The 15,880-nt window shown below is 41.8% G+C and overlaps 1 protein-coding gene across 1 annotated transcript in view; it reads left to right on the top strand.

The window, feature by feature from the left end:
* The first annotated feature begins 148 nt into the window (after nucleotides 1–148).
* The window catches only part of MICU2 (mitochondrial calcium uptake 2), a 54,658-nt gene continuing 38,926 nt past the window's right edge, over nucleotides 149–15,880 (top strand). Inside the window, exon 1 of the mRNA XM_055426393.2 lies at nucleotides 149–393. Coding sequence (XP_055282368.1) covers nucleotides 190–393 — 204 coding nt within the window. The 5' untranslated portion in view covers nucleotides 149–189. The remainder of the gene's footprint in view (nucleotides 394–15,880) is intronic.

The raw sequence follows: 15,880 nt of genomic DNA, 5'->3' as shown, positions 1-15,880 counted from the left end.
CAGAAGCGTGCCCAATCTATCTCGGACACGCCCCCGGATACTCCCCGCCCCGTCCCCGCCCACAATAAGGTGCGCAGGCTCGGGGGCGGGGCGGAGACTGCCTCGGTCTCGCGACACCGCAGCCAGGCGCGAGTTTTCGGGACGCCGTGGGAAGCGGAGGGAGCGCCTCCTCAGAGCGCTTCCGCAAAGATGGCGGCGGCGGGTGGTGCGCGGCTGGTGGCCTGGGGCGAAAGGCTGCGGCGGGGTTTCGCTGCCGGCCGGCGGGCCTGGCCAGGTCTCGGGCCCGTGGCGGCGGCAGTGGCCGGCGTGGCCGTGGCGGGAGCAGGAGCGGCGTGGTACCACGGCCGCGTGAACGTGGCGGCGCCCCAGGGCAGCCTCACCGTCCTAGCTCAGGTACGGGACGCCCGCGCCCCGCAGCCCTCGGGCGGCCAGAGGGTGGGGATGAGGAGTGGGCGTCTGGGACGGCCCTGGGGCAGCGGTCTACCCGCGGGGACGTGGGGGCGTGCCCGGTGCAGGCCGCCCAGGCCCGCAGGACCGCCAGGTGGTCGAGCTGTGCCAGCAGTGAACGTTTTAATAATGAAAATGTGCGCCCTAAAAGTCGGTCGGTTCATGATAGCTGGTTTCGTGGTCAACTGTCAGGAACATTGCTGCATGTCATAAACCTGTGTGCTTCCACGGGCTCTAAGTACCAAGCTAAAGACGTTTCTTCTAAAACTGCCGTGTTTGAAATAAAAGGTCGTATTCCCTGGTTCCGCATTGATTTTCCACGTAAAACATTTGAAGCTTTGAGAGTTAAGTTTGTGTGTGAAAACTTTTGAAAATTAAAAGCAGTAATCTTTTTCTGTGGTTAGACTTACATTCTTTCTTTCTAATGGCCTTGAGTTCTGACAGACTGAACAGTCAAGATTCAACAAGAGAGGAAAGCTGACCTTGTGACTTAAAACTAAATATTGACAATATTTTTACGTGTATTAGGATGCCACAAAGTGAATACGTGCAATAATTTCCCCCATCCTCATAGCATTTCTGTTCCCAGGAGGAGGAATCTAACAGCGTTTTATAGCATTTTTGTTCATCCTGTGTCAAGGAGTTCAGTTTACTGTTCATCTTTGGTTTCTCCGCGTATCCTGTTTAGTTTATCTTCCCAAGAGTGTCACTTTAACCACATCTTGTGCCCTTCTTCAGAAACCATTAGTGCCTCATGCTCCTAGGATAAAATCCACATTTTTAAGTTTTGTTATTCAGCGCTCTCTGTAGTCACAGTCTGACATAGAGCTTCACCTGCCTGTTTCCTCCGTCCTTGGAAAAAGGGGCCTGTCCATCCAGCTGCTGCTCTGCCAGCCGCAGTACCACCACCACTTTGGAGTCACTTGTGCACAGTCTAGAACTACTAAGCTGCACGTGCTTTTGACACAGCAGTATGTATTATATAATTACTTTAAGTATGACAAGGTGGTAATTCTTAACATGGTTTTAATATTGTCACGATGTCCTTCATTTCTAGTCATCACACTAAGTGATTTCTCCAATAAAAATGGTGAATTTATATCCATTTGCTCATGTGCTTTTCCGGTTTCCATTGTGACCCGTGCTTGCAATTGTGAGGGTTAGTCAGGAATTCAGGCTTGAATTCGAGGTCATGAAATAGCAGATAGATTGGAATTTCCCTTCTTTTTTCTTTCCACAATTCTTGAAGTGCTGCCTCTGTGCCAGGAAGAATGCAAGGAGCTGGGAATTCAAGACACATTTCAAGTGCTCACAGTTTAATGCAGGGGGGAACTTTAGTATAGGGTGAGGGGGTGATAAATGCTGGTGCTCTGGGGAAGAGCCCACACACAAGCTTGGTGTCCTGAAGTGGTGACCTGTGAGATGGACAGGGTTAGCAGGGCAGGGAGAAGGGGATCAGCATTGCAGCAGTCTGGAGAGGATTGGACTGGTAAGACCTGGGCTGTAGAAGATGAGGTTCGGAACCAGTGGCGGGTTATCAGGTCAGAAAAAGGTTTTTATCTAGAGGACAGCAGGCAGCCATCCTGGAGATTCCTAACCTTCATGGTTAGGAATGGTCCCCTGAGAATACCAGCCTAGAATTCAGGGAGTCTGGGGCTTCCCTGCTGGCTCAGACATTAAAGAATCTGCCTGCAACGTGGGAGACACAGGTTTGATCCGAGGGTCAAAGATATCTCCTGGAGAAGGAAATGGCAACCCACTCCAGTATTCTTACCTGGAAAATCCCATGGGCAGAGGGGCCTGGAGTGCTGCAGTCCTTGGGGTCACAAAGAGTCGGACACGACTAAAGCAACTTAGCACATGAACGTAAGTAGAAAAAGGTGACATTTTTGTTTTCAGTGACCTATAAACTGAACTGAACTGAACTGATAAACTTAACATTTTCTTAAATCGTGAGTGTAGGCAGCTAGCTGCGGAAGTATTAACAGTAGCTGACTCATCAGTAGCAGTCTCAGATATTTTCCTATTCTGATACCATTGTTACAGATATCTCAACACAACGCTTCTTTGAAATTAGAGTGCTTATTCAGCCTGCCACTGTCTCATGTTATTTAATGCATAAATCAAGAATTACGCGTATTGCAGATTTGGCTTTCACCTTTGGAAAAAGAGTATGGAGACTTTTTTGAAGGGAGTGGATTGAAAGCGAGTTCAGAAACTTGCAGTAATTTAGGAGAGAGTTGGTGATGGCTCAGTTAGTGGATGACTTGGAAAGAAGTTTAAAGATAAATTTGCAGAGTCTGAGTTGCTGGGATCTTGTGTAAAATGTAATTGTTTCAGCAAATAATACAGGTTCACTCCCCCCCACCATCCGAAAGTAGAGCATTCCTTTGAAACGTTTTGTAAGCTGGAATGGTGTAAAATCAAAGAGCGGTTACCTTAGACATGTCTTGCTAAGGATACATGGAATAATTGGAGCTGAGTCACAGAAGTTCAGACACAGTTCGAGCTCTGGCATCTGATGCTGAGATGCTGAGTGCAGTTCCAGGGAGGAAGCTTGGTGGGGCCACTCTTGCTGCCTGGGGTGTGCACTGCCCCTATGATGGTTCACCGAAAAAGGCTGAACACTGCTTTCGATCTTTGCCTTTTTTTCATAAAAGCAAAAATCCTCTTCAGATTTTTTTGGTTAGCAGATACGAGTACCAGTGTAGGTCTTTGGTGAAAGTGAAGTGGCCTGAAGCAGAAGACTCCTACAGGAATCCTGTACCAGTGATGACATCTGGGCAACATTATTGCCTCTTTCAGAGATCCTCCAGAGCATGTCAGCCTACCAGTCACATTTATGTAAGCTGCTTCCTCCGAAACACTTTAGTATATTTGAAAACTGTTCTAGGTTTTCGTATTAACTCTCTTCAGGTATTTTGTATTTGATTCTGGCATAGTAAAATGAGGTAAGACATGATAGAAGGGAGAAGACAAAATTATTTTATTATTCCAAGCCATTCTTCTTTGAAAGGATATAAGTCCTTAATAAGCCTTGATATGTTAAAAAAAAAAAAATACACACACACCCCATATATATAGTTACCACATGGGGAAAGCAGTTAGCAACTCTAGAGTTTTTGAGTTGCAATGGAAAAATTATTTTCTTCCTGCAGGAATTACAATAATATATAAAAGTTTTTAGTTTTTATTGTATTTTGTTTTTGCAAACTAGAAACAGTATATTGGTAAACCAAAACTGATGAAAACAAATCTCCATATCACTAAGTAAATCTCTAGTGACATGTAAGATCAGACTTAACGGTAGAACGTGTCTGAATCATTTTGATATTATATAATGCTTATAATAAGGCCTAAAACCGGAAGGGGGAGGAGAAAAAATAAAGTCAAAATTCATTACAGTTCGAAGTTGACAACAATTACGTTTTATTTGTTATTAGTGATTTGTTGATTGAATATTTCATTTATCCTCTGAATTTTTACACTTTTTGGCCTTATAATTTTCAAGTTACATGTGATATTGAATGTTTCCCTGACTTCATAGTAGCATTTTAGGGTTTGCTTTTTAATGAAAAATTTGTCTACTATGCTTAAAGTAAAATTATTGTGTATAACTGAGTCCATTGTTGTGCTTAGTCGCTCGGTCGTGTCCGACTTTTTGCGACTCTATGGACTGTAGTAGCCTGCCAGGCTCCTCTGTCCATGGAATTCTCCAAGCAAGAATACTGGAGTGGGTTGCCATGCCCTTCTCCAGGGGATCTTCCTAACCCAGGGATCGAACCCAGGTTTCCCACTTTGCAGGCGGATTCTTTACCGTCTGAGCCACCAGGGAAGCCCTACCTAGTCCATAATACTGTATAAATGTTTTCTATTCTGTGTGAATCCAAATTCCTTATTCTATAGATTCATGCTGAATCTATGAATTCATGTGAATCTGTAGATTCATAGTGTCAGATTTCATTTGATATTGTTTATTTGTATTTATAAATTCTTGGAAGCTTTCCTTAACATTTAATCTGTCATTCTTTTATAGAACTTATCACTTCCTGAAATTATTTACGTGTTTCTTTTGTCTGTCTTAGAAGGATAGCCTCTTTTTCATCTCTATATTCTTGGTGCATGAAACATTCATAATTATATAATTTTTGTCCAAAGAGTAAATAAATGAACTGCACTTTGTAACGAAGTGACCTTGTCTAACTTTGGTTTGATTAGCCTTTGTAGAAATAATAGACAAGCAGTATCCAGAAATGTTCAGATTCAGCTGAGTTACTAAATGTCGTGTGTATATTCAGTTACACACTTAGGGTTATAGAAACATATGCCATGTTCCCAGTAGGAAACCTAAGTACATAGGAAACTTTGCTCTATTCTGCCAAATCCCAAGAGCCTGGAAAAGAGTCTTGTGCATAGTAGGTGTGCTAAGTATTTATTGAATGGGTAAATGAGCTGATGAAATCTAAGATACAGTAATAGATATTCCTTTGTCTCAGAACATTCCACCTATTACTGTGTATGAGATTTAATTTTTAATTCATATTGTTAATACTTAAACCTATCTTTATACAGCAAGCTTTTGTCTGGAGCCATCACATTAAACTATCAAAATTAATTTTAGAATAAAATAAAATGAATTTTCATTCCAATTATTGAGATCCTTCAACTTGTAAACCTCAAGCCAAATAAATTTTTTAAATTAATTTATTTTGACTGTGCTAGGTCTCTGTTGCTCTGCACAGGCTTTCTCTAGTTGTGGTGAGCAGGGGCTTCTCATGCAGTGGCTTTTCTTGTTGAGCCCTGGCTCTAGGACAGAAGGGCTTCAGTAGTTGCCGGTCCCTGGCTCTCGGGCACAGGCTCAGTGGTTGTGGTGCGGGCTTAGTTGTTCCAACGCTTGTAGGATCTTCCCAGACTAGGGATAGAACCCATGTTCCCTGCATTGACAGGCAGCTTCCCTGGACCACCAGGGACGTCCTAAATTATTTTTAAATTTGGAAATAACCCTGACCTAGACTAAAACCAACTGTATCAATAAACTATTTTGATGTTAAATGTGTGGCACACATTTTTGTATACTATTGATTACACTAAAGATTTACATACAACAAGATCTGTATCTTAACAGCTGACTCATTTCATCTTAGGGAGAGAATGGTTTGGTTTACACAGTCAGTGTTTCTGGAAGAGTCAGTGTCCTAATGACATGGTTGTGGCTCGGACTCCACAGATGAGGGCAGGTGGCTGGCATAAGAAAGGCACATAAGAAGTCTGGGCACAGAAACAGATGGGAAGATGGGAGCTGGACTGGAGGGTAAATTCCCTTACAACCTTTGATCTCCCTGCCTCCCACCCGTCTGGAGTCTGGTAGATTTACAGGCTCAGGCAGAGTCACACACGGTTCCAGTGGCTTAGGCAGGGGCCAGTGGAAGTGATGCCCAGAGAGGAGGCAGTGAGAATGCAGTTCCTCCCATTCCCAAGGTATTAGCAGCACTCCAGGAAGGGCCTTTTTGCATTATCCTTGAGTTTTAATTGAGGTGTAGTTGACATAAAAATTGTATATATTTAAGGTGTGCCACTTGATGTCTTGTTTGTATACACTGTGAGATGGTCAGCACTGTCAAGCTGATTAACATCCATCACCTCAGGAAGTTACCATTGTTGTGTGTGGGTATGTGGTGAGAATACTTAGATCTACCCTCCTAATAAACCTCAAGCACACGATATAGTATTGTATGTACAGTATAATATATGTGTATTGTCATGCTGTCCATTAGACCTCCAGGACTTAGCCTGCATAACTGACACTTCATACCCTTTGACCAGCATCTCCCCACCCCCCAGCCTCTGGCAACCACCATTCTGCTTTGTTCTATGAGTTTCACTATTTCAGTTTCACAGATAAGTGAGCTGTGTAGTGTCTGTCTGTCTGTATCTGGCTTATTTCACTGAGCTTAATGCCCTCCAGATTTGTCCATACTGTTACCCGTGGCAAGGTTCCTTGTCCAAGGCTGAAGAGTGTTCGTCAGCTTGTGGTATGGGTGTATATTAGTATCTTCTTTATCCATTATCTGTTGATGGAAACTTGGGTTCTTTTCATACCTTGGCTCTTGTGAATAACGAGCAGTGACCTTGGAAGCTCGGATTTCTATTAGAGATACTGACTTTAGAAGTGAAACTGTTCATTTTTTGAGGAACCTCCTTACTTTCTCCACAGTGACCTCACAGTTTACAGTGAGTGGTATAGGAGGGTTCCCCTTTCTCCACAGTCTCACCAGTGCTTATCTCTTGTGTTTTTGATAATGGCCATTCTGACAGGTGGGAGATAGTACCTCATTGTGGTTTTGATTTGCATTTCCCTGATAATTAGTGATTCTGAGCACTGCTGCTTATATCTGTTGGTCTTTTGTAGGTCTTTTCAAAAATGTTAATCAGGTTCTTCGCTTGATTAATCAGGACTTTGGTGGTTTGTTTTTTGCCATCAACCTCAGTTGCCTGTGTTGTGTTGGATACTAACTCATCAGATGTGTAGTTTGTAAATAATTTCTTCCCCTCCCATGGGTTGATTGTTTCCTTTGCTGTGCAGAAGCTCTTTACTTTGATGTAGTCTTGACAATTTTTGCTTTTATTCCCTGTGCTTTTGGTGTCATACCAAAAAAATCATTGCCCAGACCAAAGTCAAGAAGCTTTCCCTATATTTTCATCTCATAGTTTTCAGTTCTTACACTTAAGTCTGTAACCCATTTTGAGTTAATTTCAAGTTAATTTTTGTATAAGGTGCAGGATGAGGGCCCAATTTACTCTTCTGCATGTGGCCATCCAGTTTTCCCAACACTGTTTGTTGAAGAGACTGTCCTTTCCCCGTTTCATGTTCTTGGCTTTCTTATTGAAGATGAGTTGAGTGTAAACGTGAGAATTTACATCTCCTTCTGTTCCAGTGGTTTATATGCCTGTTTTTATGCCAGTACCATACTTTTCAGCACCTGCCACTTATGGTTTTATTACTGCAGTGTTGTAATAGATTTTGAAATCAGGAAGGGTGATGCCTCCAGGTGTGTTTATCTCACTCAAGATTGCTTTGACTTTTTCAGGGTCTTTTGTGGTTCCATAGGAATTTTAGGATTTTTTTTTTCCTATTTCCATAAAGAATGTCATTGGGATTTTGCTAGAGAGCTCTTTGAATCTGTAATCCCCTAGGTCTTTTGCAACTAAGAGAGTGAGGACAGACGGTTGAGCTTTGGGTGTGCTGATACAGGGGAGTTGTTGCTGACCTTTAAAAAACGCATTTCAGTGAAATACTGGGGGCAGTTTAATTGGAGTGTGTTGAGAGACTGAAGTAAGCAAGCAAAGAAAGCTTATCAGTTCAGTTCAGTTGCTCAGTCGTGTCTGACTCTTTGTGACCCCATGGACTGCAGCGCTCCAGGCCTCCCTGTCCATCACTAACTCCTGGAGTTTACTCAACTCGTGTGCATCAAGTCGGTGATACCATCCAACCATCTCATCCTCTGTCGTCCCCTTCTCCTCCTGCCTTCAGTCCTTCCCAGCATCAGGGTCTTTTCCAAGGAGTCAGTTCTTTGCATCAGGTAATAAAGATGCTTCTTTCTAGAATTGTTGCTGAAAGGGTATTAAAAGAAACACTTGGTGGGAGAGTGATGTAATCAGGAGGCAAAACCTGGTCCAGTTCTGATTGTGGGGAATTAGAGGTGGACATCTTTGAGGAAGGAAAGAAGCTCCTGGAGCCCAAGCCCAGGAAGAAAAGGTCAGGCTATGAGACGAATAAGTTTTCCTCCTTCATCCTAATGGGGAGGGGAAGCAAAGGGTGTGGCTAATCTAGCAGCTGGCTATAGACCTGGTGATGAACTGCTCTGGAAAATCAGGAGGTAGAATCAGGGACACTGGGTGGTGGGTCAGAAGGCTCGTAATGACTGCTGCTGGAGAAAAAGGCTGTGGAGGGCTGGGGAGACGGGTTCATGAAGATGAGAGCTTGGGCCAGTGGCCACAGACTTCTGATGGCTTGCTTTTGGTGGATTTTTCCCTGGAGCTAAACAATGTTACCTAACATTATTTTTAAGAAGGCTTGGTATTATGAATTTAATGTGGATAATATATTGCATCATGGCATTAAATTTTAAAATTAAATTCTAAAATAGTAATAGAACATCAAAGGTGGTTTTTCTTTGATACTATTTAAATTCACATTTTGAACTCATTTTGTGAGTACAGCCTGACTGAAACAAACGGTCACATTTTCAAATAAATAAAAGCAAGGAGTGTGGATCTTCATGTTCAAATAGTCAGAAATATGTTAACCTGAAAAGCAGTTTTGCAGGTGTTACTAGATGCAGGACTCCTTTTCTGTTGCATGTCAATGAATATTTTAAAAACTCAAATAATGTAATTAATGAGATGGAACTTTTAATATTTTAATTTGCTATAAGAGCTCTAAACAATTCATAAAATTAAATTGGCACATTGAAACTATCACAGCATTGTTAATTGACTGTACTCCAATATAAAATAAAAAGAAAAATTGGCATTGCTTTATTTCAAGTTGTCTGACTATATTTGTGGTCATTATTTTTGTGAAGGGGGAGGAAAGGACATTAGTAAGATCTTAGCAAGGTAGAATATATTGGCGTCTGCTGGGATTGGGGTGTATTTGTGCACAGTCCCTTGGATTTAATGATGGTGCATTTAAAACTGGTTATGCCAAGGGCGATGAACTTGATAGCAGCATACAGAGGTTTAATAACCGTGAAACACTGTAAACCTAATGAAGACAAAAGCTTTCTTGCAACAGTAAAGCAAGAATGCAAAGAAGTTTTTATACTTTATTGCCTCAGGTAAAAATGTGTCTGGAAACAGATAAGTGATGACAAAGCTTTGATGTTAATAAACCCAAATGGAAGTCAGAAATCAAAGTGTGTAAGTGGCCAGATTATGAAAAGAGAGATGACAGAGTTATACCCTGTGATTAGATGTAGTTTGTGCTTTGGGCAAAGCTATTTGTCCTGCATGAATGAGAAGTTGTCTTTCCTTCCTTCCTCCTGTGGTAGGACACTATCTCTGTATCCTACTATAACTCTTTGGAGGTGCTTTTTGGGGAGGTGGGGACAGAGGGGCAAGAAAGGAAGGAAAACATTGTAAAAGCAGAAGCATTTTTAATCTGTCATTTTGCAGTTACATTTATTTAGCTGAACCTGGAAGTAAAAAATTACTATTTACTCTCATTCTATGAAGCATGTGTTCTGGTAGATAATGCGTTCAAATTAATGCTTTTGTTACTGTAAGATTTGGAGCGTTATTAATTATACCAGTGCATAAACATATCCGAAGCCATCAATTGTAGGAGTATATGAACTTAAAAGTTACAGTTTAAAAAGTGATAAATATTTGGTAACATAAACGATAGCAAATATATTCTCTTAATAATCTGCTCTCCATAAAAAAAATTGTTAAATGTTTCAGATTATACATAATTTCAATATAGAAATAATACTTAATGGAACCCCTGAAGGAGAAGTAGCAACCCGCTCCAGTATTCTTGCCTGGGAAATCCTGTGGACAGGGGGCTACAGTCTGTGGGGTCACAAAGAGCCAGACACAACTTAGCAACTGAATAACAACAGCAAATCCTATATTTAACCATAGCCTAGTGTATGTAGACATTTTTCATTGACATCTGTAGAAGTTTCATGAACATGGGGTATTGCAGAATAAAATTTGTGATTTCTGGTTCTTAAGAAATACGGTCTTATAAGACCTTTAGTTCGCATGTATACTGTATGGTTGGTGTGTCCTATACTAGCAGTTGTGTACCTTCAGTGTTTTCTGCCACATTAAACTTTAACACAACATAGTTCCAGACATCTTCCTCCTAGGTCTTCATCATGGGGCTGCTATGTGCCCGAAATGCAAACCATTTTTAAAGTTAGAATGAACCTTAAGTAGGAAAGCACAGTGTTTTTTCCAGAAACTGTTGAAGATATTCCCAAGCAAAGTATGATGGGCTTAACTTTTCCGCTGTTTGGGAAGATCAGTCATGTTTCTCTTTTACTGGTGTACACAATTAGAAGATTATGCATAATAAGAAATTACAAATGAGTTGGTTTCTATGTTTCTGAATGTGCAATGTATAAATATCAAGATTAAATCACACTATTAGTGTTTAAAGACGGAATCTTTTCCAGTTTACATTTGTGCTAACTGACCGAATTAGAGCCCGTTCAGATCAGAAGCAGGTCCCTGATAGGGTTTCTGCCTCTGATCAGACCCGCAGTCCTGGAGAGTTCTGGGGCCAAAGCCAGGTTGGGAGCTGTGGCTCCCGAGGAAGCCCCTAAGCTGTGGCTGCCGAGGAAGAAGCGTGAGGAGCTGACAGCTCCTAGCGCCTCACCCACTGACAGTCCTGCCTGCGCTGAAGTGAAGGGCTTGGCTGCTTGTAGTGCCTGTTTCATGCTTACCAAGTGAGGTGCTAGAATGTGGAGCCAGGCAGGATGGTTCTGAGGGAACACTGTGCTGTAACCACGGAAGAGGATGTCGGAGTTACGTACCCTCTCCCAAGCACGGACACTGTTTTCACATATAATTTCCAGGGGCCTCGTGCAGCAGGAAGCATGGTTGCAGTGTGGGGTATGAGCCTCTGCTCTAAATGTTTAGGTTCCCTGCTTGTTCCTTCTACCTTCTTAGTATTTGTCCTTCGTTACATCACAGAATGCTTCGAGTGTAATATCTAAAATTACTTTCAAGTGAACTGTTTGATCCTGTCACTGCATTCGTCTTTGGTTTTGAGTGATTCTCTGCTCAGATCAAATAATTTGCCTGTTTGCTCTTTGAACAGTCCTTCAAAGTGTGCTGACTGTACATTCTCTAGCCCAGTGTACTGTCTGTTGGCCCTGTTATGCTGGCTCATCTGTTGACGTCTCTGTAAACACACAGATGCTTCTATTTCCACATCCCTCTCCTTTAAACGATAAAGACCCGTCACCCGAGAGAGTGTCTTCACGTTTATTCTCTTCACCCTTTAGCACGCAGGTGAGGTGGGTCATTCAGGAACTCAGAGCCTAAAGCGTCTACTTTTGGTTTCATAATAACATGTTTAATACTGGTAATAATATAACTATGCTGCTGCTGCTGCGTCACTTCAGTCGTGTCCGACCCATAGACAGAAGCCCACCAGGGTCCCCCGTCCCTGGGATTCTCCAGGCAAGAACACTGGAGTGGGTTGCCATTTCCATATACAGTCATTAATAAAGGAGTATCTAAATAGCAGCCATAAATATTTAGAAACTGATTTTTGCACTAAACGAAGTGGCAAAGTTATCCAAGTCTTCAGATATTCAGAGCAACTCTTTGGAATTTCACTAGCAATTCGGGTTTGGCTCTTAGGGTTTCCTGAGTCTTTTCAGAACTTCAGGCCATATTTTAGTCTACACGTATACGTTCCTTCCTTTTCTCTATTCTGTTCCCACATTTAACTAGAATTATTTTCCTGATTATGAAAGTTGACCTGCAAAAAAATGTTAAAAGGGCCATGATAACTTTTTTAACAACCCAGGTGCTAGCTCTTTCCATGCCTACGCTTAAAGTATGTAAGTGACAATTTACAATAAACGGTAAGTTTTCATTAGTTTTGTTTCTCATGTAAGAGTCTAAAAGTCTCAAGGGTCAAGATAAAGATTTTTCTTTAACATGCACCCAAAGAGGGACTTCCTTGGTGTTCCAGTGCCTAAGACTCCGCACTCCCAATTCAGGGGGCCTGGATTCCATCCCTGGTCAGGGCACTGGATCCCATGTGCTGCAGCTAAGAGTTTGCATGAACAAAGATCAGAGATCTTGAATGCTACAACTAAGACCTGGCGCAGCCAAATAAATAGATAAATTTTTTTAAATAAATGATTTGTTTTATGTTTATACTTCACAGATCAAAGCAAAGTTTTAATGAACATTAATTTGTCAAACTATGTAATCACATCTGTGCATTACTTTTCATGTCATGTAATCTATGTATTGCTTCATTTGCTGGTGATTTAACTTATAAACATCAGCAGAAATATAAGTGACATGTGTCTTAGTACTTTAATTGTTAAAGCAGTAACTTTACCTGTTTTGCCAGTGCTTGGTAAAATGTTTACCTCATCCCCTGCTCATTTGTTACAAATACATTTTAATCAAAACTTTATCTTAGACACATTGTATTATGTCCACTAACTCCAAGTGGAAGCTGAAAAAATCCATTGCAGTCTAAACCAAACACGACATAAAGCCTGAAGTCCATTGGATCATTCACATTTACGGATAGAAAGTGTGCGGCAGCTGGTGCAGCCCGGTTTCAGAGCCTCCATTTCCAAGACTCCGTGACTTCTACAGCAGCACAGCAGAAGACACACTTTGAGTCAAGGTGCCACTGCCACCACCTGTCCTCAGCTCTGCCTCTGTGCTCCTCTGATGAAGGCATCTTTAAAATCTATAGTCACTAGCAATATGCAGTAATTTCTGGTTGTAATAAAAGGAAACAAAGGGTCTTTATTTCTGTTGTGTGCACACTTAGGTGCAGTTGAACATGATAGAGTGCATACCTAGTTACCCAAGGATAGTTTAATAAATTGTTAATACCATGATGCTGGGAAAGATTGAAAGCAAAAGGAGAAGGGGGCAACAGAGGATGAGATAGTTAGACAGCATCACTGACTCAGTGGACATGAATTTGAGCAAACTCCAGGAGACAGTGAAGGATGGGAAAGCCTGGCCTGATGGCAGTCCATGGGGTCGCAAAGAGTCAGACAGAACAGCAACTGAACAACAACAGGATTTAAACTATATCAGCACAAAACCTTTTTGCCTGTTGGTTCAAGGACTGAAATCTATTTTTTAATTACTTTTTGAACATCACACTTGGAGTGTGGAATTGGTTCCTGTTCATAAAGTTTCGTTCATTTCTGGCACAATTTTTTGAACCATTTAACAGTATTAACCACATAGTAGGCACTGGGAACACAGAAGAGAGAGAGCCTGTCCTTGAGGCAGGCACACAGGAGGCAGACACACTCTATCCGCAGAGTTACCAGGCTTCAGTGAACGCTCGCTGAGTTCCGCGTGCGCACTCTGAAGAATACCTAACCCACACAGGTGTTCTGGGAAGGACTCTTAGAGGAGGAGACAACCCGAACGCTTAACAAATGAGAGAGGAACAAGAAGCAACTCACATGCTTACCTTTGTGAAGTTTCTTAGTCACAGTCAGAAGCCAAGTGGTTACTTCATCTGTCTCCTGGAAAGAGCTACAGTTTAAAGGTTTTTGAAGCTCATCAGAGGGAGCCAGGTAACAACTGAAACTCAGGACGTACCAGCAGACCCAGTCAGTTTCAGGAAAGTGATTGTTGGCAATGAGCAAAACTTGGGTTGACACTTTAAATTAGTGCGGTATTTGTTTTGTTTAAGGCCAATTCATAAAAATAATAATGTCAATGGAATTTTAAGATAGAAGTGTAATTTTTGTTTTTAATAAGAAATTGCAAATCTGCCCCTTTGTTAAAGCTTTCATTATTTTTCCTTTCACCTGAAGGTTTTCAAAAAAATCTGTTCTTTTTGTTTGGGATAAATTTGTATGCAAGCAACATGTTGCTGTTTGAGGGGTAGTGGTGGGTGTTTTTTAATCCATTTTTTTATTATCAAATTTTGTGTAGGGTCAGGGTATGTACTTAAGGGACTTGGCAGTAGAAAAGCAAACTGCCATCATGTTGACCCACAAGCTGTAGAAACCCACCCTCACTGTGCTTCTGTGAGCTGAGGAAGTGTGGAGCAAGACAGTCTTGCTGGGGATTAGGGGTGTGGGACTGAGTGGGTCAGGGAGAAAGTGGGGGCATGGTGGAGGAGACTACGAATGACTCACTTTGCTCCTGAAATCCCAAACTGTAAAATACTTACAGCTGCAGACTTCAGCTCTTCCTGTGAAGGGCTGGGAGAGAGGCCTTCAGTCCATCCTCTGCTCCACACTGGGTGCTGTAGAATACAGTCTCCTCAGCGTGGTCACCCTCGTGATCACCTCTCTTTCTGACTCAGCCCTCTGATAGCACTCTGCCCAGGCTTACTTAGAGTTCTCAGTTTAGAGGAGACCTTTTTGCATGAGTGTGCAAGGTTCCTGCAATTAGATCATAGCTTATGTCACAAAAGTTTCCTTGTTACATGCTGCTGTACTCCTCAGTTGCCCAAAGAGAGAGGTCACAACCTAGATAAATTTACTGATACCAGACCAACATAGTAGTCTTCTATTTAAATTTAATTATATAATAATGAAAAATATTACTCTGGTGCATCTCTGTCTCTCTCCTCTTTTTTTTTTTTTTGGTTCCCTGTGCTATACAGTAAACCCTTGTGGGTTATCTGTTTTATACATAGCAGTGTATGTATCTGTTAATCCTGTACTCCTAAGTTATCCCTGCCCTCTTTCCCCTTTGGTAACCATAAGTTTGTTTTCTATGTCTGTGAGTCTGTTTCTCTGTTTTATAAATAAGTTCCTTTGTGTCACTTTTTAGATTCCACCTATAAGGGATAGCATATGGTATTTGTCTTTCTCTGTCTGACTCACTTCACTCAGTATGACAGTCTCTAGGTCCATCCATGTTGCTGCGAAATAGCATTTTTCATTCTTTTTCATGTCTGAGTAATATTCCATTGTGTGTATATACCACATCTTTATCCATTCCTCTGTTAGTGGACTCTGGGTTGCTTCCATTTCTTGACTGTTGTGAATACTGCTGCTGTGAACATTGAGTTACATGAATGTCTCTCATTTGAAAAGAAAGAAGTCAGAAAGTCATGGCTGATAAGTAATACTGGGAAAGTAACTGTCGGAGATTGGGATTTGTCATTGTGGGGCTTTCACATTTGCTAAATGCTCCTTTCATACTTCAGTCCAGCTCTTACCCCGCTAGAAAGGGGCTGATTGTTCATGTGTCACTTTAGACACTGCTTGGTTGTAGGAGATGTGTGATACTTACTAAGTAAGTTGGTGTTGGAGGTTTGTAGGAAGAGTGTTTTCCCTCATGAGTGGGGCAGTGAGCTGAAGCAACACTGTCATTTCTCAGGAAGTATTACGTCGTGGCTGTACCGAGTGACACTGAGGAAGCTGTATGTTAATCCCTTGAAGCCTACTTTACACGTTTTGTTTAGAACATAAACAAAAATGATGTGCCTCCTGAAAAACAGTTACGGAGGAAGGGAATGTGCTGTTCTGCTCAGTGATCTCATCAGGAGAGAGAAGGTGCTGGTTTTTATTATTTTTTTATTATTACTGTTTATTTGGCTGAGTCAGGTCTTAGTTGCAGCATTCAGGATCTTTAGTTGCAGTCTGTGAACACTGAGTTGTGGCTTGTGGCATCTAGTTCCCTGACCGGGATGATGGAACCCGTGTCCCCTGCATTTGGAGTGCAAGTCTTAGCC

Source organism: Moschus berezovskii, chromosome 13, assembly GCF_049115385.1.
Source record: "Moschus berezovskii isolate FMDL1 chromosome 13, NW_MosBer_1.0, whole genome shotgun sequence".
NCBI classification, from domain to species: Eukaryota; Metazoa; Chordata; class Mammalia; order Artiodactyla; family Moschidae; genus Moschus; species Moschus berezovskii.
This window is presented reverse-complemented; position numbering and strand designations above follow the sequence as displayed.